Raw genomic sequence first — 25,916 nt, 5'->3', positions numbered from 1 at the left:
AAAAATGCCACATTTACGCACTCCGACACTGTGTCTGATTCAGAAGGTAGATATGTGATTATTAATACATAAGTTCAGTATACGAAATATTGGATGGCTAGAATATATGGCCATATGTAGATGACTCCTCCTTTTTTCACAGGCTCTTTACATCACTGTCGGCTCACTCTGGCTCCAATTTTTTATAGGAGGTGACTTCAATCTTGTATTAGACCCTGAAGTCGACAGACTCAGCTCAGCGGGGAAACAGCGAAACTGGCAATAAACCAGAACTCTCAGGCAGTATCTGGACGAAATGGGTCTCTGCGACGTTTGGCGCTCCTGTCACCAAAACACTGAAGGTTTCACCGTCCTTTCTCCTGTTCACCACTCTTACTCCCAGTTAGATTATATAGTCTTTAGCAACTCCTACATGAAGGATGTTAGAGATGTCCAGATACATCCAATAGTTATCACTGATCATGCACCACTTTCCATGTATTGATCATTTGTTCTTTGTACCAAATTATTAAATTTTCAACTTTGAGTATAAAGGTAGTTGGGTTGAAGGCTTTTTTTTTAGTTCTCTCACTGTTTTCCAAACATTGTTTGTAAAATAGCTCGATTTAGAATTTCTACTGGCTACTTGGCTCAAATGTGTGGTTCTCTATGAAAATCTCGCCGTCAGCAGGTTTGGTCGGTCTCACCTGTGAGGATTAACGAGAAGACCACATGGGGTTTGACGCCCACAAACAGGCTAAATGGGAATTGAACCTGTATTCAGAACCGCTTCACCTCTGTGCCACGCCCCCCCCCCCCTTCACTGCTGCTCTGATGAAGATGACTAGTGGCTTTTCCTCTGCCTGTAAGCTCTTTAACTCCCAGATTAGCAGCAGCTCAGGCTCAGTTTTGTCTGACTCTGGTGGGTGGAGCTTCATCTGGCCCCGCCTCCTGACCCCTGCCTGGCGTTGTTTGTGCACCACAGCGAGGAGCAGGGATTAGCATGGATTAGCAGTCAGGTGAGTGTGAGGACTTTTCCTCTGAGCTGACCTGATCTTGGTTCTCTGGTCAAAGACGCAGAGGAAGAAGCTCTTGGATCTTCCAGGTTCTGACCACAGTTCTGGTGTTGAAGATGAAGAACAGAACCAGAACCAGAACCATGCTGTTAATCTACTGATTGGCTGCTGCATTTGTCCGTGAAGACGTCACACCTGACGGCACCTGAGTTCCTTCAGCAGGAGCTCAGGTGCACCAGCAGAACATCTGGATTCAGCTCTGCACACATTTCCTGTTAAGAGGTTCTGTAAGCTTCAGGCTTTGCTGAACTTCTCATGGAATCCTAAACCAAGGTTCTGTTCCACCAGGAGAAGATCCTTCTGGAGGAAAACAAACTGCTAGCTAGACTCACATCCAGAACCACCAGCGAAATCTCCTAAGAAGCTTCCTTATATTCCTTCAACTCTCATGGAAGTATCTGAAGAATTTCTGTGGACCAGGATGAAACCAGAGACTGAGGCTAAAGAGGCCCACCTGAGGGTCATCGGACCAAGCCCATTAGGCAGCCAGAAACCCAAAACCAGATGAGAACTTGAAGGAACCAAAGGTGACAAAAGAAGTGGACCTTCTCTGGTTCTTCTGACTTCTTTGATGCTCGTTCCTTTCTGAAGGTTCCGGTGAGATGTTCCCATTGTGGAGTCTGATCCGAATTAGTGACCTGGTTGTTCCGACTGGACCTCCACGTAAAGGTGGCCCTGCAGAAGCAGATCCATGCAGAAACCTCTGAGCTGACCTCACGCCGGACGTACGTCACTCACTTGTCCTTGGTGCCTGGGAGTGTGACCATGGGGGAGAAATCTCACCCAGAATGCCAGGCTCAAGAGCTGTTTGACGAGTTTGTGTCAGCATCGACCTGCAGGGCAGTGCTTCGCTGCTTCACCCAGCTGTGTGAACATCTGCAGCTGGACCCCAGCGCTCCCCAGAGGCCGCTGTACCAGCCACTCAAACAGCGGCTCAACTACTGGAGGGCCAATGCTCTGTGGGCCAAACTGGATCGGAGGGCTGCACAGCCTGAGTACCTGAGGGCCCGAGCCTGCAGCAACATGACGGTGAGTGTTGTGGGTGTGACCATTTCAGTGATCATGTTTAAGCTCTCTGATTGGTCAGCTCTTGTTCCTCTGATTGGTAAGTGTGTGGTCATTGGGGCGGGGCCCTGTGGTCTGAGGACGGCGGTGGAGCTGTGCTTCATGGGCGCACGGGTAGTTGTGCTGGAGAAGAGGAACTCATTCTCCAGGAACAACGTGCTCCACCTGTGGCCCTTCACCATCCATGACCTCCGGGGACTCGGGGCCAAAAAGTTCTATGGGAAGTTCAGCGCTGGATCCATCGACCACATCAGTGAGTGTGGACCTGCTGGTCCCGTTCCTCAGACCAGAGCGCCCCTCAGCATCCTGTATCCTGTGGCAGGTATTCGTCAGCTGCAGCTGGTCCTGCTGAAGGTGGCGCTGATGCTAGGAGCTGAAGTTCACGTGAACGTGGAATTCAAGCAGCTGCTGGATCCTCCGGAGGAGCAGCTTGGACAGAGTAAGACCAGTGACGAGCAGAAGCTCAGTCCAGGAGGTTCAGAAGAGCTCAGGTGTAGAGAAACAACTTCCTGTACTTCATGAACGGCAACTGGTTTCTTCATCAGTGAAATCAAAATGTTAGATGTTTCTGAAGCTCTGCAGAACCTCAGAGAACTTTGGCTGAAACAGGAGAACTTGAAGCTTCGACTTGGTTTCTGATGGTTCATGTCTACCTGTCCAGAGAGAGGCTGGAGGCTGGAAGTGAATCCAAAGAACCACCCAGTCAGTCAGCTGGAGTTTGATGTCATCATCGGGGCCGATGGGCGGAGGAATACGCTGCCAGGTAAGACCCTCACACCTGAGACGCACCTGAATCCAGCCTCAGTCTAGCCCTGGACACATTTGTGTCACTCTGACTCGTAACTCGCACAAGAATTCAAGACCAGAACCGAGATCCAAGTGAGACTGGGGGCCGGGTTAGTGGAGCACTGACTGTGGTCTGATGGGGGAGAGTCCAGTCAGGGACCGGGGTACTGCAAACGTAAACGTGTAAATGTCCCAATTTACCATAAAGTATTCAGTTAATATTTTCTACACTACAGTACATGTACATGGTCTATAGCAGTGGTCCCCAACCTTTTTAATGCCACGGACCGGTATGATGTCTGACAAAGTTTTCAGGGACCGGTCATTGAAATGTTGCAGACGATTATTGTAGCAACGTAACGATGGAGCAGGAACAGAAACGTGACAATGTGAAATTTGAGCTTTTATTTTGACACGCAAGACGTACATCGCACAGGTGTTAACATCCTCTCCCCTTCCTACACTCAAGGTACAAAAAAGAAGTACTGTCTATTAAATGTAGCATTCTGTTTTTGGAAGTCAAAGGCTCCTCTTCTGTCTCCTGGCTGGGCCTTTTCCCTTTGGCAAAGAATCTTTCCAAAGACGTTTTTTTTTTTTCACTCATTTTCTAGCTCCTGGGTTTTATTTTAGCGGTAACCTATCACGTGACCGAGAAGAGCGCCTTGGCCCACATCAATTTTTCAGAAAAAAACATTCCGAAATAAATAAAACGGAAGAGGTAGAAGTTATTTATTCTTTCTGTGCGGCCCGGTACCGTTCTGCGGCCCCGGGGTTGTGGACCACCGGTCTATAGTACTCTTGCTACACTTTATAAACTAGTTTTCCTTGCAGAACACGAGAAGAAACATTCAAAGAGCTTAAACATCGGGTGTTGGATCACGAGCTGCATGGTGGTGTAGTGGTTAGCACTCTCGCCTCACAGCGAGAAGTCCCTGGTTGAGGTTCCGGCTGGGACCATTCTGTGTTGAGTGTACATGCCTTTCTCCGGGCACTCCAGCTTCCTCCACAGTCCAAAAGTCTGTATCCTGTGACAGAATGGCAACCGGTCCAGGGGGAACCCCACCTTCACCCTGGACCGGTTGCCTGGACAGGCTCTGGCAACCCTGTGACCCCGTGAGGGATACAGGGGTTGAGACAATGGATGGATGGATGGTGTTGGATTACACCGAGAACTGTTGGAAACAATGACAAATCTTGTCTTCCTGGAACATTCTGCTTTTGCTAAGGGTATCCATGGAAAATCCTCCATCAATGTTGTGTGAGGTCAGCTGTGATAATAAACTGTTTTTTTTGTTGTGCTGTGAGACAACCAGGATGTGTACTAATATGAGGGAACTGATGAAAATGTGAAATCTATGGGTCAGAGTCCGTTTTCACCTCAGTGGACAGCTTTTCTTTGGTCCTTGTGAGAGTTCTCTGAGCAGAAGCAGAAATTGCTTCCCACACAAGTGAACCTGTGGATATTTTTTTTGGCAGGTTTCAGACGGAAAGAGTTCAGGGGGAAGCTAGCCATTGCCATCACAGCCAACTTCAAGAACAGAAACACGTCAGCGGAGGCCAAGGTGGAGGAGATCAGCGGCGTGGCGTTCATATTCAACCAAAGGTTCTTCCAGGAGCTGCAGCAGAACACCGGTCAGTCCTCGCCTCCTCCAACAGCGTCTGCTCTGAGTGTCACCTGACCTGCTGACACGTTTCAGGGATCGACCTGGAGAACATCGTTTACTACAAAGATGACACACACTACTTCGTGATGACGGCAAAGAAGCAGAGCCTGCTGGACAAAGGGGTCATCCTGCAGGTATGGAGGTGGCATCAACCATGACGAAATGAGATCCGGTAGTCCATGTGACCGAGATGCTGGAAGCTGCTGTCACATGAGTCGGCTTTAAAACCCATGATCTTGTTCTACGTTCCTTTAGACCTGAGGTCTACAGAACCTCCAGCTGAAGGAACACATCTGTTTTTCCATAAACAGGTTTGGTCTGGTCTTTCAAAGTTCTGCATTCATTTCTTCACGTCAGGGAACCTCCATTTAACAAACCAACAGAAGAAATAAAACAAATGAGCTCAAAGTGAAGAACATGAACTGGTTCTTCCTCACATGGACAGCAGGTCTCAGCATCTGGTTCCTGAGGAGCAGGCAGGTGACGAAAGGAGGATCCACTGATGGTTGGAAAGGGGGTTCCTCTTGTTTTTAAGGTTCTTGTTCTAGATACATAAAGCAGAGGACACAATGGTCAGATGATTATCTGATGTCTTCATGATCCATCTCACCTGTGACCCCTCCCCTTCCAGGTGACAGTAGTTCCTACAGTCACAGACCACACCTGTGACCCCTCCCCTTCCAGGTGACAGTAGTTCCTACAGTCACAGACCACACCTGTGACCCCTCCCCCTTCCAGGTGACAGTAGTTCCTACAGTCACAGACCACACCTGTGACCCCTCCCCTTCCAGGTGACAGTAGTTCCTACAGTCACAGACCACACCTGTGACCCCTCCCCTTCCAGGTGACAGTAGTTCTTACAGTAACAGACCACACCTGTGACCCCTCCCCTTCCAGGTGACAGTAGTTCTTACAGTAACAGACCACACCTGTGACCCCTCCCCTTCCAGGTGACAGTAGTTCTTACAGTAACAGACCACACCTGTGACCCCTCCCCTTCCAGGTGACAGTAGTTCTTACAGTAACAGACCACACCTGTAACCCCTCCCCATTCCACAGACGAGCAGCAGTTTCGATGAAGTTCTCATTCTGCTGTCTCTTAGGACTTTGCAGACACGGAGCAGCTCCTCTCTCGGGAAAATGTAGACCATGATGCTTTGCAGGCGTACGCTCGTGAGGCAGCAAGCTTCTCCACCAATCACCAGCTGCCGGATTTGGACTTCGCCATAAACCACTACGGCCAGCCGGATGTGGCCATGTTTGACTTTACCTGCATGTATGCATCAGAAAACGCTGCGATGATCCGCCAGCGCCACGGACACCAGCTGTTGGTCACTTTGGTGGGAGACAGCCTACTGGAGGTGAGACAGGTGGTGCACAAGGAGATGTTATGAGTTAGAGGATGAGCAGGTGAACCTGCCGGTTAGAAGAGGCAGGTGATCAGGCCCAAAACTCTTTGTTTAGACTCGTAGTCTATCTGGATTATCTAAACCACCCAAAGCTGCGTCTGATGCTTTTTGGCTCTGTGGGACCTCCGGACCTCAACCCTGGGTTTGATAGACAAATGTGGAGGATCACTAACTTCAGGAATGATGAATATGCCATTCAGACTCCTGATGCTCATGATGACCTCCTAATGACCTCCTAGTGACCTCTTGATGACCTCCTAGTGACCTAGTGACCACCTGATGACCTCCTAATGACCCCCTAGTGACCTCCTGGTGACCTCCTGATGACCTCCTAGTGATCTCCTGATAACCTCCTAATGACCTCCTGACGACATCCTAGTGACCTCCTGATGACCTTCTGATGACCTCCTAGTGACCTAGTGACCTCCTGATGACCTCCTAGTGACCTCCTGATGACCTCCTAATGATCTCCTAGTGAACTCTTGAGAACCTCCTAGTGACCTCCTAGTCACCTAGTGACCTCCTAATGACCTCCAGATGACCTCCAAGTACCTTCTAATGACCTCCTTGTGACCTCCTAATGATCTCCAAAAGACCTCCTAATGATCTCCTGATGACCTCCTTGACCTCCTAATGACCTCATAGTGACCTCCTGATGACCTCCTAGTGACCTCCTGATGACCCCATTGTGACCTCCTAGTGACTTACTAGTGTCCTCCTAATGACTTCCTGATGACCTCATAGTGACCTCCTGATGACCTCCTAGTGACCTCCTGATGACCTCCTAGTGACCTCCTGATGACCCCATTGTGACCTCCTGATGACCCCATTGTGACCTCCTAGTGACTTACTAGTGTCCTCCTAATGACTTCCTGAAGACCTCCTAACGATCTCCTAATGTTCTCTTGATGACCTCCTGATGACCTCCTAATGACCTCCTAGTGACCTCCTAATGTTCTCCTGATGACCTCCTAATGACCTCCTAGTGACCACCTGACCTCTGTCTGTAGCCTTTCTGGCCCATGGGCACTGGTGTGGCTCGAGGGTTCTTGGCAGCTCTGGATTCAGCCTGGATGATACAAAGGTGGGCTCAAGGTGGCGCTCCTCTGGAGGTTCTGGCAGAGAGGTGAGAACACACCTGGAAGGTGGCGACCACCTCCCCCTCCTTATAAACCTGACCTGTGGCCCATCTGTCCTGCAGAGAGAGTTTGTACCGCCTCCTCCCACAAACCACTCCAGAGAACATGCAGAGGAACATCAGCATGTTCACTGTGGATCCAGCCAGCAGGTACCTGAACACCACCCCTTTGATTACACCTGCACAGGTACGCATCGTCTTGGTGTCACAAATGTTGAAGAGCTAAAGGTTTTATTCACCAAAGACGATAAGGCTTTCTCTTCAGGTGAGACACCTGATGGACACAGGTGAGGAGGCGGAGCCAATCACAAACCCATCCGACATCACAGGGCTGCCACCCCCCACAGTGCTTCAAAAAGGTGATATGTATTGTCTGTGTTGGGGGGTCGCTGACAGCCGCAGGGGCAGCACTGAAATGCCGCTCTTTTCTTCAGAGAGCTTCTCGCCGTCCAATCAGCTGCTGACCTGGTTTCAGGAACAGACTCGCGGCTACCGTGGCGTTTCTGTCAGGGACCTCACCTCGTCCTGGAAGGACGGCCTCGCCCTGTGTGCTCTTCTCCACCGATACCGTCCCGACCTGGTGTAAGAAGTTCTCTGAGAGGGTCTGAGGTGTTCAGGTGCTCCTCAGGAGGTTTTTCGTGTTTTGGACCGGTTCTGAAACTTCTGGTTTCTTCAGAAACTGCATGAAGGCTTTAACTGCAGTTGGTGTCGCCTACTTGGCGACTTTTCTGCTATATTTAGTGACTTTCTCGACCCCCCCCCCCCCCCCCCCCCCCCTCTTGATCACCTATTTTCTCGAAGTGACCATCAACCAATCGGGTGACTTCTCCTGGTGTTTGGAGACATATTCAAACGTATATTCTGCCATTTATAATCTCCTTCGAGGGCATGCTCCGCCCACCCATAAGCAGTATGCACAGTCAGTGTGACCCCCCCCCCCGATAGATCTGAGGGTAAAAAGTGCAAACGAGCGACCCGCTGGGCAAACGGGCCCTCAGACTCTGTGACTTCCCTCCATCGTTTTAGAGCAGCACAAAGTGGATCTCTGGATCACTTTGCCTGTCCCAAGCCTGGACCAAAGACGAGGCTGTGCTTAGAATCTGTGGGTCAAGCTCCATTCAAACAATATGCTGATGAGGTGATGATGTCATTTGGACTGCAGCTGCTTCGACTGCAGACTGACCTCCTGTTTCCCCTCAGAGACTTCCAGTCGTTGGTCCGTTCGCGGGGGGAGGAGAACCTCCGCCTCGCCTTCCATGTGGCCGAGGAGGAGTTCGGAATTCCTCCCCTCCTGACGGTGGAAGAAATGGCGTCTGTGGAAGAACCGGACTCGCTGTCCATGATCATGTACCTGAGCCAGTTCCATCAGCTGCTCAAACACTCACCCCCCCCTGCAGGTAGTGCAGCACACCCCTCCCCCCACCAGCAGAAAATCATTGCGCATCAGAAGATGATGAGAAAATGAGGAGGATGTTGGACGTCATCACCTTCAGACCAGCTTCCACTGTGTTCCACTCAGGTTCCTTCGGTCAGAGCGCTGATCTGAGAGCAGCTTTGGTGGTTCCAGCATCACTTCTTAGCAGACTGGGAACCCAAACATCCAGAAAGCGAAACCCGAAGGTAGGACCGGCTTCTCCACACCTGCAGCTCCGTCTGTGCACTCTGAGGAACCGCCCACCTTCATCTCTGCAGGGGCACAGAGACCATCAGGACAAAAGGAGGAGGCGGAGTCAGCTGGGCGAGGAGCAGCAAGTCAGTGGTGCACTGCTTTTCCACAGAACCGTGTCAGAACCAGCCCCAACATAAAGCTCTATGTCCCTAAAGCAGCCAGGAGCTCCAATGATACCTGATGGAAAAGCAGAGATGGAGAACCTCCAGCTCTGCTGCGATGGAACTGAAGGTTCTAGAGTCCGTCTGATGGCCAATCAGCTGCAGGCAAAGCTAGACGAGGGCGTGGCCATCTGCAGGACCCCTGCTGCTCCAGCGAAGGTACTGGTGCTGGTTATTCTTGTGCTCCGGTGATGATAAATATTTTAGAGTTTTCTTTCTCTTCGGAAAGTCTTTTTTCAGGCTTTCTGTCTCATTTTTAGCGTTTTTTCTCAGATGTGACGTCATGCGTGGGTTCAGTGACCACGGCCTCATGACAGGAACGTTTATCTACATGTTCTGTTCTTGTGTTGACCAGCAGGGGGCGCCTCCGTCCGCTCCAGAGTCTGCAGGCTGTCCCCCTGATGCAGAACAAAAGTCGTCATGGAAACCGGTAAAGCTGCCAGAATCCAACTGCTGGTTTCAGCATTACCTGGTTTAGAGGTGCTCATTTTTGAGGCGGGATGTGGGCGGAGTTTAGCAAACCTGGGTTCAGAACCAGTGTCCTCTATCATCAGAACTGTGGTTCCGGTCTGCTCTGACTCTCCTTCTGTCTCTGCCAGAGGAAACGAACTCTTCAGCAGGAGCAGATGAGTTTCCGCTTCAGGGAGAGGATCAGAGGTCAGAGCGCCTCCAGCAGGAGCCAGCAGGTACAGGTGTGTGGCGGGGGTGTGGTTTCACGAAGCTTTGGTTTTCCAGTCTGGTCCAGGATCAGCTGTGGCTCGGCTCCAGCTTAGTTCTGCTGGAAGCCCCTCCCCCACCTGCCATGATATCATCACCACCTTTCATCTTCCGATTTCTGAACGTAACGCTGTTGCAACAGAACCATCAGAACCAGAAGCTCCTCCCATCAGCTCACTGGGATTCCTGCTTTCTGGTTCTGTTGTGGAAGAACAAAAACTGCATCTCCCATCAGCCCCAGCTTAAGATCTGCAGTAAAGCTGTGCTTCCTCTGTAGGTGGGTTTGGACGAAGCAAACTCATTGGCTGAGCAGATCCCTGACAGTGAACAGGTAAGACTGACGTGGGTCTGACGAGACCTGGACCAGGACCAGCGACCCGCGGCTCTCACGACGTCACAGTGTCTGCGTTCTGTCTGCGTTTTGTCTGCAGTCATGCGGCGGCTGCAGCCTCACCTGCTGCTTCTGCCAGCAGAGGCTGTACGTCATCGAGCGTCTGACGGCGGAGGGGCTGTTCTTCCACCGCAGCTGTTTCACCTGTGACTCCTGTGGCTCCGCCCTCAGACCGCCATCCTACACCTTCGACCAGCACAGAGGTCAGTGACCTTCATCCCGCCGGTCTTTCGCTGATCTGCTCCTGACTAGAGTAAAACCTGCATCGGGCCAGAACAGAACCAGAATGACGGGAAGCAAACCAAATGAGTTTACAGTAAAAGCACGGCCAAGAGAACCCAGAGATCCTCCAGAACCTCATGAACCCAGAGATCCTCCAGAACCTCATGAACCCATAGATCTTCCAGAACCTCATGAACCCATAGATCTTCCAGAACCCAGAGATCCTCCAGAACCTCATGAACCCAGAGATCCTCCAGAACCTCATGAACCTCATGAACCCCATGTACGTCATGAACCCAGAGATCCTCCAGAACCTCATGAACCCAGAGATCCTCCAGAACCTCCAGAACCTCATGAACCCCATGAACGTCATGAACCCAGAGATCCTCCAGAACCTCATGAACCCAGAGATCCTCCAGAACCTCATGAACCCCATGAACGTCATGAACCCAGAGATCATCCAGAACCTCATGAACCCAGAGATCCTCCAGAACCTCCAGAACCTCATGAACCCAGAGATCCTCCAGAACCTCATGAACCCAGAGATCCTCCAGAACCTCCAGAACCTTGTGAACCCCATGAACGTCATGAACCCAGAGATCCTCCAGAACCTCATGAACCCAGAGATCTTCATGAACCTCCAGAACCTCATGAACCCAGAGATCGTCCAGAACCTCCAGAAACTCATGAACCCAGAAATCCTCCAGAACCTCATGAACTTCATGAACCCAAAGATCCTCCAGAACCTCCAGAACCTCATGAACCCAGAGATCCTCAAGAACCTCATGAACCCAGAGATCTTCTAGAACCTCATGAACCCAGAGATCCTCATGAACCTCCAGAACCTCATGAACCCAGAGATCTTCCAGAACCTCATGAACCCACAGATCCTCCAGAACCTCAAGAACCCAAAGATCCTCCAGAACCTCATGAACCTCATGAACCCACAGATCCTCCAGAACCTCATGAACCCAGAGATCCTCCAGAACCTCATGAACCCAGAGATCCTCCAGAACCTCCAGAACCTCATGAACCCAGAGATCCTTTAGACCCTCATGAACCCAGAGATCCTCTAGAACCTCCTGAACCCAGAGATCCTCCAGAACCTCATGAACCCAGAGATCCTCCAGAACCTCATGAACCCAGAGATCCTCCAGAACCTCCAGAACCTCATGAACCCCATGAACGCCATGAACCCAGAGATCCTCCAGAACCTCATGAACCCAGAGATCCTCCAGAACCTCCAGAACCTCATGAACCCAGAAATCCTCCAGAACCTCATGAACCCAGAGATCCTCATGAACCTCCAGAACCTCATGAACCCAGAGATCCTCCAGAACCTCATGAACCCAGAGATCCTGCAGAACCTCCAGAACCTCATGAACCCACAGATCCTCCAGAACCTCATGAACTTCATGAACCCAGAGATCCTCCAGAAGCTCATGAACCCAGAGATCCTCCAGAACCTCATGAACTCAGAGATCCTCCAGAACCTCCAAAACCTCATGAACCTCCAGAACCTCATGAACCCACAGATCCTCCAGAACCTCATGAACTTCATGAACCCAGAGATCCTCCAGAAGCTCATGAACCCAGAGATCCTCCAGAACCTCATGAACTCAGAGATCCTCCAGAACCTCCAAAACCTCATGAACCTCCAGAACCTCATGAACCCAGAGATCCTCCAGAACCTCATGAACCCAGAGATCCTCATGAACCTCCAGAACCTCATGAACCCAGAGATCCTCCAGAACCTCATGAACCCAGAGATCCTCCAGAACCTCATGAACCTCCAGAACCTCATGAACCCAGAGATCCTCCAGAACCTCATGAACCCAGAAATCCTCATGAACCTCCAGAACCTCATGAACCCAAAGATCCTCCAGAACCTCATGAACCCAGAGATCCTCCAGAACCTCCAGAACCTCATGAACCTCCAGAACCTCATGAACCCAGAGATCCTCCAGAACCTCATGAACCCAGAGATCCTCATGAACCTCCAGAACCTCATGAACCCAGAGATCCTCCAGAACCTCCAGAACCTCATGAACCTCCAGAACCTCATGAACCCAGAGATCCTCCAGAACCTCATGAACCCAGAGATCCTCATGAACCTCCAGAACCTCATGAACCCAGAGATCCTCCAGAACCTCCAGAACCTCATGAACCTCCAGAACCTCATGAACCCAGAGATCCTCCAGAACCTCATGAACCCAGAGATCCTCCAGAACCTCCAGAACCTCATGAACCCAGAGATCCTCCAGAACCTCATGAACCCAGAGATCCTCCAGAACCTCCAGAACCTCATGAACCTCCAGAACCTCATGAACCCAGAGATCCTCCAGAACCTCATGAACCCAGAAATCCTCATGAACCTCCAGAACCTCATGAACCCAGAGATCCTCCAGAACCTCATGAACCCAGATATCCTCCAGAACCTCCAGAACCCCATGAACGCCATGAACCCAGAGATCCTCCAGAACCTCATGAACCCAGAGATCCTCCAGAACCTCATGAACCTCATGAACCCACAGATCCTCCAGAACCTCATGAACCCAGAGATCCTCCAGAACCTCATGAACCTCATGAACCCACAGATCCTCCAGAACCTCATGAACCCAGAGATCCTCCAGAACCTCATGAACCTCATGAACCCACAGATCCTCCAGAACCTCATGAACCCAGAGATCCTCCAGAACCTCATGAACCCACTAGATCCTCCAGAACTTCATGAACCTCATGAACCCACAGATCCTCCAGAACCTCATGAACCCAGAGATCCTCCAGAACCTCATGAACCCACTAGATCTTCCAGAACTTCATGAACCTCATGAACCCAGAGATCCTCCAGAACCTCATGAACCCAGAGATCCTCCAGCACCTCATGAACTTCATGAACCCACAGATCCTCCAGAACCTCCAAAACCTCATGAACCCAGAGATCCTCCAGAACCTCATGAACCCAGAGATCCTCCAGAACCTCATGAACCCACAGATCCTCCAGAACCTCATGAACTTCATGAACCCAGAGATCCTCCAGAACCTCATGAACCCAGAGATCCTCCAGAACCTCCAGAACCTCATGAACCTCCAGAACCTCATGAACCCAGAGATCCTCATGAACCTCCAGAACCTCATGAACCCAGAGATCCTCCAGAACCTCCAGAACCTCATGAACCTCCAGAACCTCATGAACCCAGAGATCCTCCAGAACCTCATGAACCCAGAGATCCTCATGAACCTCCAGAACCTCATGAACCCAGAGATCCTCCAGAACCTCCAGAACCTCATGAACCTCCAGAACCTCATGAACCCAGAGATCCTCCAGAACCTCATGAACCCAGAGATCCTCCAGAACCTCATGAACCCAGAGATCCTTTAGACCCTCATGAACCCAGAGATCCTCTAGAACCTCCTGAACCCAGAGATCCTCCAGAACCTCATGAACCCAGAGATCCTCCAGAACCTCATGAACCCAGAGATCCTCCAGACCCTCCAGAACCTCATGAACCCCATGAACGCCATGAACCCAGAGATCCTCCAGAACCTCATGAACCCAGAGATCCTCCAGAACCTCCAGAACCTCATGAACCCAGAAATCCTCCAGAACCTCATGAACCCAGAGATCCTCATGAACCTCCAGAACCTCATGAACCCAGAGATCCTCCAGAACCTCATGAACCCAGAGATCCTGCAGAACCTCCAGAACCTCATGAACCCACAGATCCTCCAGAACCTCATGAACTTCATGAACCATGAGATCCTCCAGAAGCTCATGAACCCAGAGATCCTCCAGAACCTCATGAACTCAGAGATCCTCCAGAACCTCCAAAACCTCATGAACCTCCAGAACCTCATGAACCCAGAGATCCTCCAGAACCTCATGAACCCAGAGATCCTGCAGAACCTCCAGAACCTCATGAACCCACAGATCCTCCAGAACCTCATGAACCCAGAGATCCTCCAGAACCTCATGAACCCAGAGATCCTTTAGACCCTCATGAACCCAGAGATCCTCCAGAACCTCCAGAACCTCATGAACCCAGAGATCCTCTGAAACCTCCAGAACCTCATTAACCCAGAGATCCTCCAGAACCTCATGAACCCAGAGATCCTCCAGAACCTCAAGAACCTTGTGAACCCCATGAACCCAGAGATCCTCCAGAACCTCATGAACCCAGAGATCATCATGAACCTCCAGAACCTCATGAACCCAGAGATCCTCCAGAAACTCATGAACCCAGAGATCCTCCAGAACCTCATGAACTTCATGAACCCAAAGATCCTCCAGAACATCCAGAACCTCATGAACCCAGAGATCTTCCAGAACCTCATGAACCCATAGATCTTCCAGAACCCAGAGATCCTTCAGAACCTCATGAACCCAGAGATCCTCCAGAACCTCATGAACCTCATGAACCCCATGTACGTCATGAACCCAGAGATCCTCCAGAACCTCATGAACCCAGAGATCCTCCAGAACCTCCAGAACCTCATGAACCCCATGAACGTCATGAACCCAGAGATCATCCAGAACCTCATGAACTCAGAGATCCTCCAGAACCTCCAGAACCTCATGAACCCAGAGATCCTCCAGAACCTCATGAACCCAGAGATCCTCCAGAACCTCCAGAACCTTGTGAACCCCATGAACGTCATGAACCCAGAGATCCTCCAGAACCTCATGAACCCAGAGATCTTCATGAACCTCCAGAACCTCATGAACCCAGAGATCGTCCAGAACCTCCAGAAACTCATGAACCCAGAAATCCTCCAGAACCTCATGAACTTCATGAACCCAAAGATCCTCCAGAACCTCCAGAACCTCATGAACCCAGAGATCCTCAAGAACCTCATGAACCCAGAGATCTTCTAGAACCTCATGAACCCAGAGATCCTCATGAACCTCCAGAACCTCATGAACCCAGAGATCTTCCAGAACCTCATGAACCCACAGATCCTCCAGAACCTCAAGAACCCAAAGATCCTCCAGAACCTCATGAACCTCATGAACCCACAGATCCTCCAGAACCTCATGAACCCAGAGATCCTCCAGAACCTCATGAACCCAGAGATCCTCCAGAACCTCATGAACCCAGAGATCCTTTAGACCCTCATGAACCCAGAGATCCTCTAGAACCTCCTGAACCCAGAGATCCTCCAGAACCTCATGAACCCAGAGATCCTCCAGAACCTCATGAACCCAGAGATCCTCCAGAACCTCCAGAACCTCATGAACCCCATGAACGCCATGAACCCAGAGATCCTCCAGAACCTCATGAACCCAGAGATCCTCCAGAACCTCCAGAACCTCATGAACCCAGAAATCCTCCAGAACTTCATGAATCTAGAGATCCTCATGAACCTCCAGAACCTCATGAACGCAGAGATCCTCCAGAACCTCATGAACCCAGAGATCCTGCAGAACCTCCAGAACCTCATGAACCCACAGATCCTCCAGAACCTCATGAACTTCATGAACCCAGAGATCCTCCAGAAGCTCATGAACCCAGAGATCCTCCAGAACCTCATGAACTCAGAGATCCTCCAGAACCTCCAAAACCTCATGAACCTCCAGAACCTCATGAACCCAGAGATCCTCCAGAACCTCATGAACCCAGAGATCCTCATGAACCTCCAGAACCTCATGAACCCAGAGATCCTCCAGAACCTCATGAACCCAGAGATCCTCCAGAACCTCCAGAACCTCATGAACCTCCAGAACCTCATGAACCCAGAGATCCTCCAGAACCTCATGAACCCAGAAATCCTCATGAACCTCCAGAACCTCATGAACCCAGAGATCCTCCAGAACCTCATGAACCCAGAGATCCTCCAGAACCTCCAGAACCTCATGAACCTCCAGAACCTCATGAACCCAGAGATCCTCCAGAACCTCATGAACCCAGAGATCCTCATGAACCTCCAGAACCTCATGAACCCAGAGATCCTCCAGAACCTCCAGAACCTCATGAACCTCCAGAACCTCATGAACCCAGAGATCCTCCAGAACCTCATGAACCCAGAGATCCTCATGAACCTCCAGAACCTCATGAACCCAGAGATCCTCCAGAACCTCCAGAACCTCATGAACCTCCAGAACCTCATGAACCCAGAGATCCTCCAGAACCTCATGAACCCAGAGATCCTCCAGAACCTCCAGAACCTCATGAACCCAGAGATCCTCCAGAACCTCATGAACCCACAGATCCTCCAGAACCTCAAGAACCCAAAGATCCTCCAGAACCTCATGAACCTCATGAACCCACAGATCCTCCAGAACCTCATGAACCCAGAGATCCTCCAGAACCTCATGAACCCAGAGATCCTCCAGAACCTCCAGAACCTCATGAACCCAGAGATCCTTTAGACCCTCATGAACCCAGAGATCCTCTAGAACCTCCTGAACCCAGAGATCCTCCAGAACTTCATGAACCCAGAGATCCTCCAGAACCTCATGAACCCAGAGATCCTCCAGAACCTCCAGAACCTCATGAACCCCATGAACGCCATGAACCCAGAGATCCTCCAGAACCTCATGAACCCAGAGATCCTCCAGAACCTCATGAACCCAGAAATCCTCCAGAACCTCATGAACCCAGAGATCCTCATGAACCTCCAGAACCTCATGAACCCAGAGATCCTCCAGAACCTCATGAACCCAGAGATCCTGCAGAACCTCCAGAACCTCATGAACCCACAGATCCTCCAGAACCTCATGAACTTCATGAACCCAGAGATCCTCCAGAAGCTCATGAACCCAGAGATCCTCCAGAACCTCATGAACTCAGAGATCCTCCAGAACCTCCAAAACCTCATGAACCTCCAGAACCTCATGAACCCAGAGATCCTCCAGAACCTCATGAACCCAGAGATCCTCATGAACCTCCAGAACCTCATGAACCCAGAGATCCTCCAGAACCTCATGAACCCAGAGATCCTCCAGAACCTCATGAACCCAGAGATCCTCCAGAACCTCATGAACCTCCAGAACCTCATGAACCCAGAGCTCCTCCAGAACCTCATAAACCCAGAAATCCTCATGAACCTCCAGAACCTCATGAACCCAAAGATCCTCCAGAACCTCATGAACCCAGAGATCCTCCAGAACCTCCAGAACCTCATGAACCTCCAGAACCTCATGAACCCAGAGATCCTCCAGAACCTCATGAACCCAGAGATCCTCATGAACCTCCAGAACCTCATGAACCCAGAGATCCTCCAGAACCTCCAGAACCTCATGAACCTCCAGAACCTCATGAACCCAGAGATCCTCCAGAACCTCATGAACCCAGAGATCCTCATGAACCTCCAGAACCTCATGAACCCAGAGATCCTCCAGAACCTCCAGAACCTCATGAACCTCCAGAACCTCATGAACCCAGAGATCCTCCAGAACCTCATGAACCCAGAGATCCTCCAGAACCTCCAGAACCTCATGAACCCAGAGATCCTCCAGAACCTCATGAACCCAGAGATCCTCCAGAACCTCCAGAACCTCATGAACCTCCAGAACCTCATGAACCCAGAGATCCTCCAGAACCTCATGAACCCAGAAATCCTCATGAACCTCCAGAACCTCATGAACCCAGAGATCTTCCAGAACCTCATGAACCCAGATATCCTCCAGAACCTCCAGAACCCCATGAACGCCATGAACCCAGAGATCCTCCAGAACCTCATGAACCCAGAGATCCTCCAGAACCTCATGAACCTCATGAACCCACAGATCCTCCAGAACCTCATGAACCCAGAGATCCTCCAGAACCTCATGAACCTCATGAACCCACAGATCCTCCAGAACCTCATGAACCCAGAGATCCTCCAGAACCTCATGAACGTCATGAACCCACAGATCCTCCAGAACCTCATGAACCCAGAGATCCTCCAGAACCTCATGAACCCACTAGATCCTCCAGAACTTCATGAACCTCATGAACCCACAGATCCTCCAGAACCTCATGAACCCAGAGATCCTCCAGAACCTCATGAACCCACTAGATCTTCCAGAACTTCATGAACCTCATGAACCCAGAGATCCTCCAGAACCTCATGAACCCAGAGATCCTCCAGCACCTCATGAACTTCATGAACCCAGAGATCCTCCAGAACCTCCAAAACCTCATGAACCCAGAGATCCTCCAGAACCTCATGAACCCAGAGATCCTCCAGAACCTCATGAACCCACAGATCCTCCAGAACCTCATGAACTTCATGAACCCAGAGATCCTCCAGAACCTCATGAACCCAGAGATCCTCCAGAACCTCCAGAACCTCATGAACCTCCAGAACCTCATGAACCCAGAGATCCTCATGAACCTCCAGAACCTCATGAACCCAGAGATCCTCCAGAACCTCCAGAACCTCATGAACCTCCAGAACCTCATGAACCCAGAGATCCTCCAGAACCTCATGAACCCAGAGATCCTCATGAACCTCCAGAACCTCATGAACCCAGAGATCCTCCAGAACCTCCAGAACCTCATGAACCTCCAGAACCTCATGAACCCAGAGATCCTCCAGAACCTCATGAACCCAGAGATCCTCATGAACCTCCAGAACCTCATGAACCCAGAGGTCCTCCAGAACCTCATGAACCCAGAGATCCTCCAGAACCTCCAGAACCTCATGAACCTCCAGAACCTCATGAACCCAGAAATCCTCATGAACCTCCAGAACCTCATGAACCCAGAGATCTTCCAGAACCTTATGAACCCACAGATCCTCCAGAACCTCATGAACCCACAGATCCTCCAGTCCACCTGACGGCTGAACTTTCCGTCTGTCTCAGGGAAGTTTTTCTGTCTTCATCATCCTGACTGTCAGCTGAGCTCGGCAGCAGTGAGGAAGAGGAGACCTTCATCAGACTCACACAGGACCTCCATGGTAAGACCTGGGAGGTTCTGCTTGTTTGGATGTTAGGTGTGGTGGTTGTCAGGTGATCGATCTGGTGGTCTGGGGGGTGTTCCTCTGATCTGATGAGACCTTCTGTCTGTCAGACGTCTCAGAGTTCTGGTCCACTTCTCTCGGACTCTGTGCTGTCCAGCGGCCGGCGCCGGTCGTCAGGTGAGTTGCATGTGGTGTGTGGACTTTGACTTGACGAGCGGTCGCACTGAGCGTGCTCCTCACGCTGGAATCAGTGTGTGTGTGTGTCTGTGTGTGTCTGTGTGTGGCTGCACTGCTGTGTTTGCAGCTGCTTCTGTGACAGCAGCAACACCTGAGCGGATCCAGCTGGACAACCACAGGTGCAGCTCAGGGGCGGATATTCAGGAGGAGCCTGAAGAAGTTTCTGAGGAGGTTCTGAATCACTTCAACCTGGGCCTGGACCTGGACGACGGTGTCCAGTTCAGAGACAGGTCAGCATTCGGGTGGTTTTTAAAAGGGAAAAGGTGAAGCAGGAGTGGACCTCCTGGATTCCTTGAGAAAGTTCTGGGATCCTGGACTCGGTTCTGTTACTCAGTTCGAGTCACAAAGCAAATCCGTTTTTGCCTGATCGTCTAAACGAGGCAGAGGTTGCCTGTTTTATTTTGAAAATCTCCTGCAGCACGTCTAACTTCCTGTAAGTAAACAAAAGCTCTGAACATTCCTCCTGCGCCCTTCTTGACCTTGCTTCTCTTTTTCAGCGGGATGATGGAGGGGGGCGGGGACAGAGGACCCACTCCCGAAAAGTTATGGAGGGAAGAGCCGATCTGGCCCCACAGTGAGGAGGAGGAAGGTATCGGGGGGGCAGAGTGGAGTGAAGGTGAGTCACAGATTTTTATGTCTGTTTTTGTGGCCGCCATAAGTTTCATCGTACCTCTGCCCCTCACCCCCACCCTTTAGAGGAGGAACTTTGTCTTCAGGAACCTGTGGACTCTGACTCCGCCCACAACCTACAGAAATGGTGCACTTCCTCTGGCATGTTCTGTCAGACTCCACCCACCCTAGACACACCCTCCACAGCCCCTTTTTTCACCTCCCCTGATTGTGATGCTGAGCAAGACATCATGGGGGTTCAGCTGTCACTCAGTTCTGGGGGCTGGGGTTCCTCTGATTACATCGCTGCTACCCCGCCAAACACAGAGTTCATCTCCCAGCAGACAAGGGAAGTGGGGCCAAAGGAGGCGGAGCCTGATTCAGACAGGAAGGCGTCCTTTGATAAAGTCAGACTCATGGAAGCTTCTAGTCTCCCTCCAAGCCTCTGCCCCCCTCCCCTGCAGATCAAGGGCAGGAATCTCTGCATCAATATGCAGGAGGAGAGAGAGGCTCCTCCTCCTGGTCGGGTGGATGTGGGAGGGCCTAAAGCCCTTTGGAAGATGGTTTTCTCCGGGAACTGTAAAGACCAACAGAGAAACAGGACAGAAGCAGGTGAGGGAACCGTTTATGACTGTGAGCATGTGAGTGTGTGAGAGTGTGTGTGTGTGAGTGTGTGAGTGTGAGAGAGTGTGAGAATGTGAGAATGTGTGTGAGAGTGTGAAAGTGTGTGAGAGTGAGCGTTTGTGTGTGTGAGAGTGTGAGAGTTTGAGAGTGTGTGAGAGTGTGTGAGAGTGTGTGAGAGTGTGTGAGAGTGTGTGAGAGTGTGTGAGAGGGTGTGAGAGTGTCAGAGTGTGTGAGAGTGAGCGTTTGTGAGTGTGTGAGAGTGTGTTTCAGAACCGTTGGACAAGTTTACACCATCTACCTCCAGGAGAACAGTCGTGTCTGGACTCCATGGTGCTGCTTCAGAGATGTTCCCTGAAACCCAGAAACAACGTAGGAGCACCCCCCCCCTTTCACACACACACACACACACACACAGAACCGAGTCCAACAGTGACGGTTCTTCTGTGGTTGCAGCTGCAGCTGGACCTGCTGGACCTCATGAATGAAATCCAGAGAGTTTCTGTGGTAGACGAGGAGAACCCAAAGGTACCAGCCGACACATCAGTTCTAAGCAGAACCTTATCTTCACAACACGTGACGTCCATCCTGTAGAGACCACCTCAGATGGTTCTGACCCCAGTCCATTTAGTGGAACAGAACTTGAACAGTGTGAACATCTCCTGCCTTCTCAGGTCTCTCAGCGGAATTACGTTCCTCATGCTCTGGCCTTCAGGAGATCTTACCTTCTCCAGGCAAGTGCAAATCTTGTGGCCTCTACGGGTTCTGGTTCTGAGTGACACTGATCTGAACGTGCTGTTGTAGAAACCACGTGTGGAGGACAGAGTCCGGTACTTTGATGGACGCTCCTCGTGCTCCACAGAGATTGTGGGTGTTGTGGTTCCAGCAAAAGAACCATCTAGTCTGAGTGTGAAGGAGACCCTGTTCCAGAACCAGCACCAAGAAGAGAACCTGGATGTTAGAACCACACAAAGGGTTCAGATAACTGCCAGAAGACAGGCCAAGAAGAACCAGCTGAGGAGACTGCACAGAGCACAGGTGAGTGCAGGTGAGGACCGGGTGAGGGTGGGGTGAGGACCCGGTGAGGACCGGGTGAGGGTGCAGGTCAGGACCGGGTGAGGGTGCAGGTGAGGACTGGGTGAGGGTGCAGGTCAGGACCGGGTGAGGGTGCAGGTGAAGACTGGGTGAGGGTGCAGGTGAAGACTGGGTGAGGGTGCAGGTGAGGACCGGGTGAGGACCGGGTGAGGGTGCAGGTGAGGACCGGGTGAGGGTGCAGGTGAGGACCAGGTGAGGGTGGGGTGAGGACCGGGTGAGGGTGCAGGTGAGGACCGGGTGAGGGTGCAGGTGAGGACCGGGTGAGGGTGGGGTGAGGACCAGTTGAGGGTGGGGTGAGGACCGGTGAGGGTGGGGTGAGGACCGGGTGAGGGTGCGGGTGAGGACCGGGTAAGGGTGGGGTGAGGACCGGGTGAGGGTGGGGGGAGGAGCGGGTGAGGGTGGGGTGAGGACCGGTGAGGGTGGGGTGAGGACCGGGTAAGGGTGCGGGTGAGGACTGGGTGAGGACCGGGTGAGGGTGCAGGTGAGGACCGGGTGAGGGTGCAGGTGAGGACCGGGTGAGGGTGCAGGTGAGGACCGGGTGAGGGTGGGGTGAGGACCAGTTGAGGGTGGGGTGAGGACCGGGTGAGGGTGCAGGTGAGGACCGGGTGAGGGTGCAGGTGAGGACCAGGTGAGGGTGGGGTGAGGACCGGTGAGGGTGGGGTGAGGAGCGGGTGAGGGTGCAGGTGAGGGTGCAGGTGAGGACCAGGTGAGGGTGGGGTGAGGACCGGTGAGGGTGGGGTGAGGACCGGGTGAGGGTGGGGTGAGGGTGGGGTGAGGACCGGGTGACAGCCGGTGAGGGTGGGGTGAGGACCGGGTGAGTGTGGGTTGAGGGTGGGGGGAGGAGCGGGTGAGGGTGCAGGTGAGGACCGGGTGAGGGTGGGGTGAGGACCGGGTGAGGGTGGGGTGAGGACCGGGTGAGGGTGCAGGTGAGGACCGGTGAGGGTGGGGTGACAACCGGTGAGGGTGGGGTGAGGACCGGTGAGGGTGGGTTGAGGGTGGGGGGAGGAGCGGGTGAGGGTGCAGGTGAGGACCGGGTGAGGGTGGGGTGAGGACCCGGTGAGGACCGGGTGAGGGTGCAGGTCAGGACCGGGTGAGGGTGCAGGTGAAGACTGGGTGAGGGTGCAGGTGAAGACTGGGTGAGGGTGGGGTAAGGACCGGGTGAGGGTGGGGTAAGGACCGGGTGAGGGTGGGGTGAGGACCGGGTGAGGGTGCAGGTGAGGACCGGGTGAGGGTGCAGGTGAGGACCGGGTGAGGGTGGGGTGAGGACCGGGTGAGGGTGCAGGTGAGGACCGGGTGAGGGTGCAGGTCAGGACCGGGTGAGGGTGCAGGTGAAGACTGGGTGAGGGTGCAGGTGAAGACTGGGTGAGGGTGGGGTAAGGACCGGGTGAGGGTGGGGTAAGGACCGGGCGAGGGTGCAGGTGAGGACCGGGCGAGGGTGCAGGTGAGGACCGGGTGAGGGTGGGGTGAGGACCGGGTGAGGGTGCAGGTGAGGACCGGGTGAGGGTGCAGGTGAGGACCGGGTGAGGACCGGGTGAGGGTGCAGGTGAGGACCGGGTGAGGACCGGGTGAGGGTGCAGGTGAGGACCGGGTGAGGGTGCAGGTGAGGACCGGGTGAGGGTGGGGGGAGGAGCGGGTGAGGGTGGGGTGAGGACCGGTGAGGGTGGGGTGAGGACCGGGTGAGGGTGCGGGTGAGGACCGGGTGAGGGTGGGGTGAGGACCGGGTGAGGGTGGGTTGAGGGGGGGGAGGAGCGGGTGAGGGTGGGGTGAGGACCGGTGAGGGTGGGGTGAGGACCGGGTGAGGACCGGGTGAGGGTGGGGTGAGGACCGGGTGAGGGTGCAGGTGAGGACCGGGTGAGGGTGCAGGTGAGGACCGGGTGAGGGTGGGGTGAGGACCAGTTGAGGGTGGGGTGAGGACCGGGTGAGGGTGCAGGTGAGGACCGGGTGAGGGTGCAGGTGAGGACCAGGTGAGGGTGGGGTGAGGACCGGGTGAGGGTGCAGGTGAGGGTGCAGGTGAGGACCAGGTGAGGGTGGGGTGAGGACCGGTGAGGGTGGGGTGAGGACCGGGTGAGGGTGGGGTGAGGGTGGGGTGAGGACCGGGTGACAACCGGTGAGGGTGGGGTGAGGACCGGGTGAGTGTGGGTTGAGGGTGGGGGGAGGAGCGGGTGAGGGTGCAGGTGAGGACCGGGTGAGGGTGGGGTGAGGACCGGGTGAGGGTGGGGTGAGGACCGGGTGAGGGTGCAGGTGAGGACCGGTGAGGGTGGGGTGACAACCGGTGAGGGTGGGGTGACAACCGGTGAGGGTGGGGTGAGGACCGGTGAGGGTGGGTTGAGGGTGGGGGGAGGAGCGGGTGAGGGTGCAGGTGAGGACCGGGTGAGGGTGGGTTGAGGGTGGGGGGAGGCCAGAGGAATGACTGTCCATCTGTTTCAGATGATCCAGCAGCAGCTGCAGCAGGTGGAGGAGAAGCAGCGGCAGCTGGAGGAGAGAGGAGTGCTGGTGGAGAAAATTCTGCGAGGAGAATCAGGTACAGACTAGCCACGCCCACATTTCTACCTGCAAATCCACACAGTCCAACCTGTTTAGGAAACATCAGGCCTCTGTCCCACCTGGAGAAGAGCTCACCTGTCCTAAGTGACTCAGCATCATGCGGTTCAGTCTGTTAGATGAAGCTGATTGATCAGAATATGTTATTGATCATGGATCGTGCACAAAGCCCCCTCTGTGGATCCAAATGGACTTTCAAGTGTGGATCGTGATGGCGTGTGTTTCTGACTGGCTGATGGTTCCATGATGCAGAAACTTCTTCATCAGTGAGGAAGAAAAGCTAAAAAAACGGCGACCAGACAAAATCAACTGCCGCTAATTCAAAGCTGCGATCAGCTGATGGATCCAAACAGGAAGAGTTTATTCCATTTGAAGACTTCAGGAGATTCTGAACCAGAGGAGGAGTTTCTACAGAGAAATACTGGGTTTGATCCTGACGGTGGAACCTTTACTGAGGGAAATGAGAAGAAGGAGGTCATGAACAGGCTGACCTCCTCAGCGGCGGTCTTTTGGTGATGGCGGTCAGACATTTCCTCTGTTTTCAGGTTTTCATCAGCTGGAAGAGACGGTTCTGATGCAGCAGTGGTTCCAGCTGGTCCGACAGAAGAACTCTCTGAGTCGATACGAATCTGAACTCTTGATATTGTGAGTAGTGTAGCTGGTGGCGTCGGTTCCGATGATCCAGAACCGGATCCAGAACTGTGGGGTTCTGTTTCAGCGCTCGTGAGCTGGCACTGGAGGACCGGCAGAGCTGGCTGCAGCAGGAGCTCAGGGAGAGCATGGCTGTGGACGGTGGGGAGAGCGTGCACGTGTCAGTGTGCATTCAGCAGGCATGCTCCTCATGGGTTCTCCTGCTGTGTGTGCAGACCGCCTGAAGGGGGAGGAGCAGCTGGCTGTGGAGCGTCGGCTCCTGGAGGAGATGTTGGAGCTGGTGGAGGAACGGGATGCTCTGGTGTCTCTGCTGGAGGAGCAGCGGCTGCAGGAGCATCAGAAAGATCTGGACCTGGAGCAGCTGATGATGACTGGAGGGCTCGGACCTCACTGGACCTAGAACCCATCAGCAGAACCCAACCCAAAGATAGATTCAGGACCCACTGCAGAAGCTAACATGCTGTTGGTTAGTTGGCTTTGTGTTCAAATGGGCGGAGTCAGGGCCTGTCATTGGACTGCAGCTCGCTTGCTTCTCAGCTGTGGTTCAAATGTGACAAAGCAGCGCCATCTGCTGTTGGACTCTGTCACTGCGGGGCTACAGCCTGAAGAAGAACCTTCCAGCCTCTGCGTGGAGGACATGTGCAGACACCTGTGCTGCAGCAGCACACGCCCATAACCTGCTCTAGCCCTTGTGCTATCCTACGGGGTCCAGATGACCCCCCCCCTTCCATTGAGGTGTCCTCCCTACCATGACAAAGGTGGAAAGATTTCATGTAATCCATGGACACCAGTGAAGATCACAAATCATTGAAGAAAAAAGGTTCAGAGCACTGTCTAGTGGGTCTAGATGACCCACCTCCCAACGTTAAAGTGCCGAGGATAGCACAAGGGTCACACACGTCTGTGGTCAAAGCGAAGCGTTGGTGTTCAGCTGCGGTCATCATGACAACCAGAACGTCATCAGCCGCTGATCACCTGTCTGCCTCACCACAGCCA

The 25,916-nt window shown here is 52.8% G+C and overlaps 1 protein-coding gene across 4 annotated transcripts; it reads left to right on the top strand.

Annotated features, from left to right (window-relative positions):
- Positions 1 to 1,558: 1,558 nt before the first annotated feature.
- LOC101158080 (F-actin-monooxygenase MICAL2) lies at positions 1,559 to 25,682 on the top strand. 4 transcript variants are annotated; one of them, XM_023952182.1, is made up of 32 exons: positions 1,559 to 2,084; positions 2,166 to 2,373; positions 2,443 to 2,559; positions 2,782 to 2,883; positions 4,383 to 4,538; positions 4,604 to 4,704; positions 5,674 to 5,931; positions 6,990 to 7,105; positions 7,181 to 7,304; positions 7,383 to 7,476; positions 7,552 to 7,699; positions 8,318 to 8,514; positions 8,637 to 8,737; positions 8,810 to 8,869; positions 8,945 to 9,106; positions 9,303 to 9,377; positions 9,547 to 9,639; positions 9,942 to 9,995; positions 10,096 to 10,258; positions 19,069 to 19,163; positions 19,277 to 19,343; positions 19,471 to 19,633; positions 19,901 to 20,019; positions 20,100 to 20,624; positions 20,941 to 21,005; positions 21,090 to 21,161; positions 21,308 to 21,367; positions 21,438 to 21,671; positions 24,156 to 24,249; positions 24,815 to 24,914; positions 24,988 to 25,061; positions 25,136 to 25,682. In XM_023952182.1, the coding sequence occupies exons 1-32, from the start codon at positions 1,821 to 1,823 to the stop codon at positions 25,318 to 25,320; spliced, it is 4,446 nt and encodes a 1,481-aa protein (XP_023807950.1). In that variant the 5' UTR covers positions 1,559 to 1,820; the 3' UTR covers positions 25,321 to 25,682. The 4 variants fall into 4 exon arrangements, with proteins under 4 accessions (XP_023807950.1, XP_023807949.1, XP_023807951.1 ...); XM_023952181.1 differs by having other exon boundaries at positions 8,942 to 9,106; positions 9,306 to 9,377; XM_023952183.1 differs by having other exon boundaries at positions 8,942 to 9,106; positions 9,547 to 9,633.
- Positions 25,683 to 25,916: the final 234 nt, after the last annotated feature.

The sequence above is a fragment of the Oryzias latipes genome, chromosome 23 (assembly GCF_002234675.1).
Source record: "Oryzias latipes chromosome 23, ASM223467v1".
Classification (NCBI taxonomy): domain Eukaryota; kingdom Metazoa; phylum Chordata; class Actinopteri; order Beloniformes; family Adrianichthyidae; genus Oryzias; species Oryzias latipes.
Note: the sequence above shows the minus strand (reverse complement) of the source record. Positions and strands in the feature narration are given on the sequence as shown.

Bases quoted from the DNA above. Each gene is read 5' to 3' on its own strand.
- LOC101158080 (XM_023952180.1), top strand. From the start codon at position 1,821: ATGGGGGAGAAATCTCACCCAGAATGCCAGGCTCAAGAGCTGTTTGAC. The intron at 2,560-2,781 runs GTAAGACCAGTG...CTACCTGTCCAG, and splicing joins GGAGGAGCAGCTTGGACAGA to AGAGAGGCTGGAGGCTGGAA. The intron at 7,477-7,551 runs GTGATATGTATT...TCTTTTCTTCAG, and splicing joins CCCCACAGTGCTTCAAAAAG to AGAGCTTCTCGCCGTCCAAT.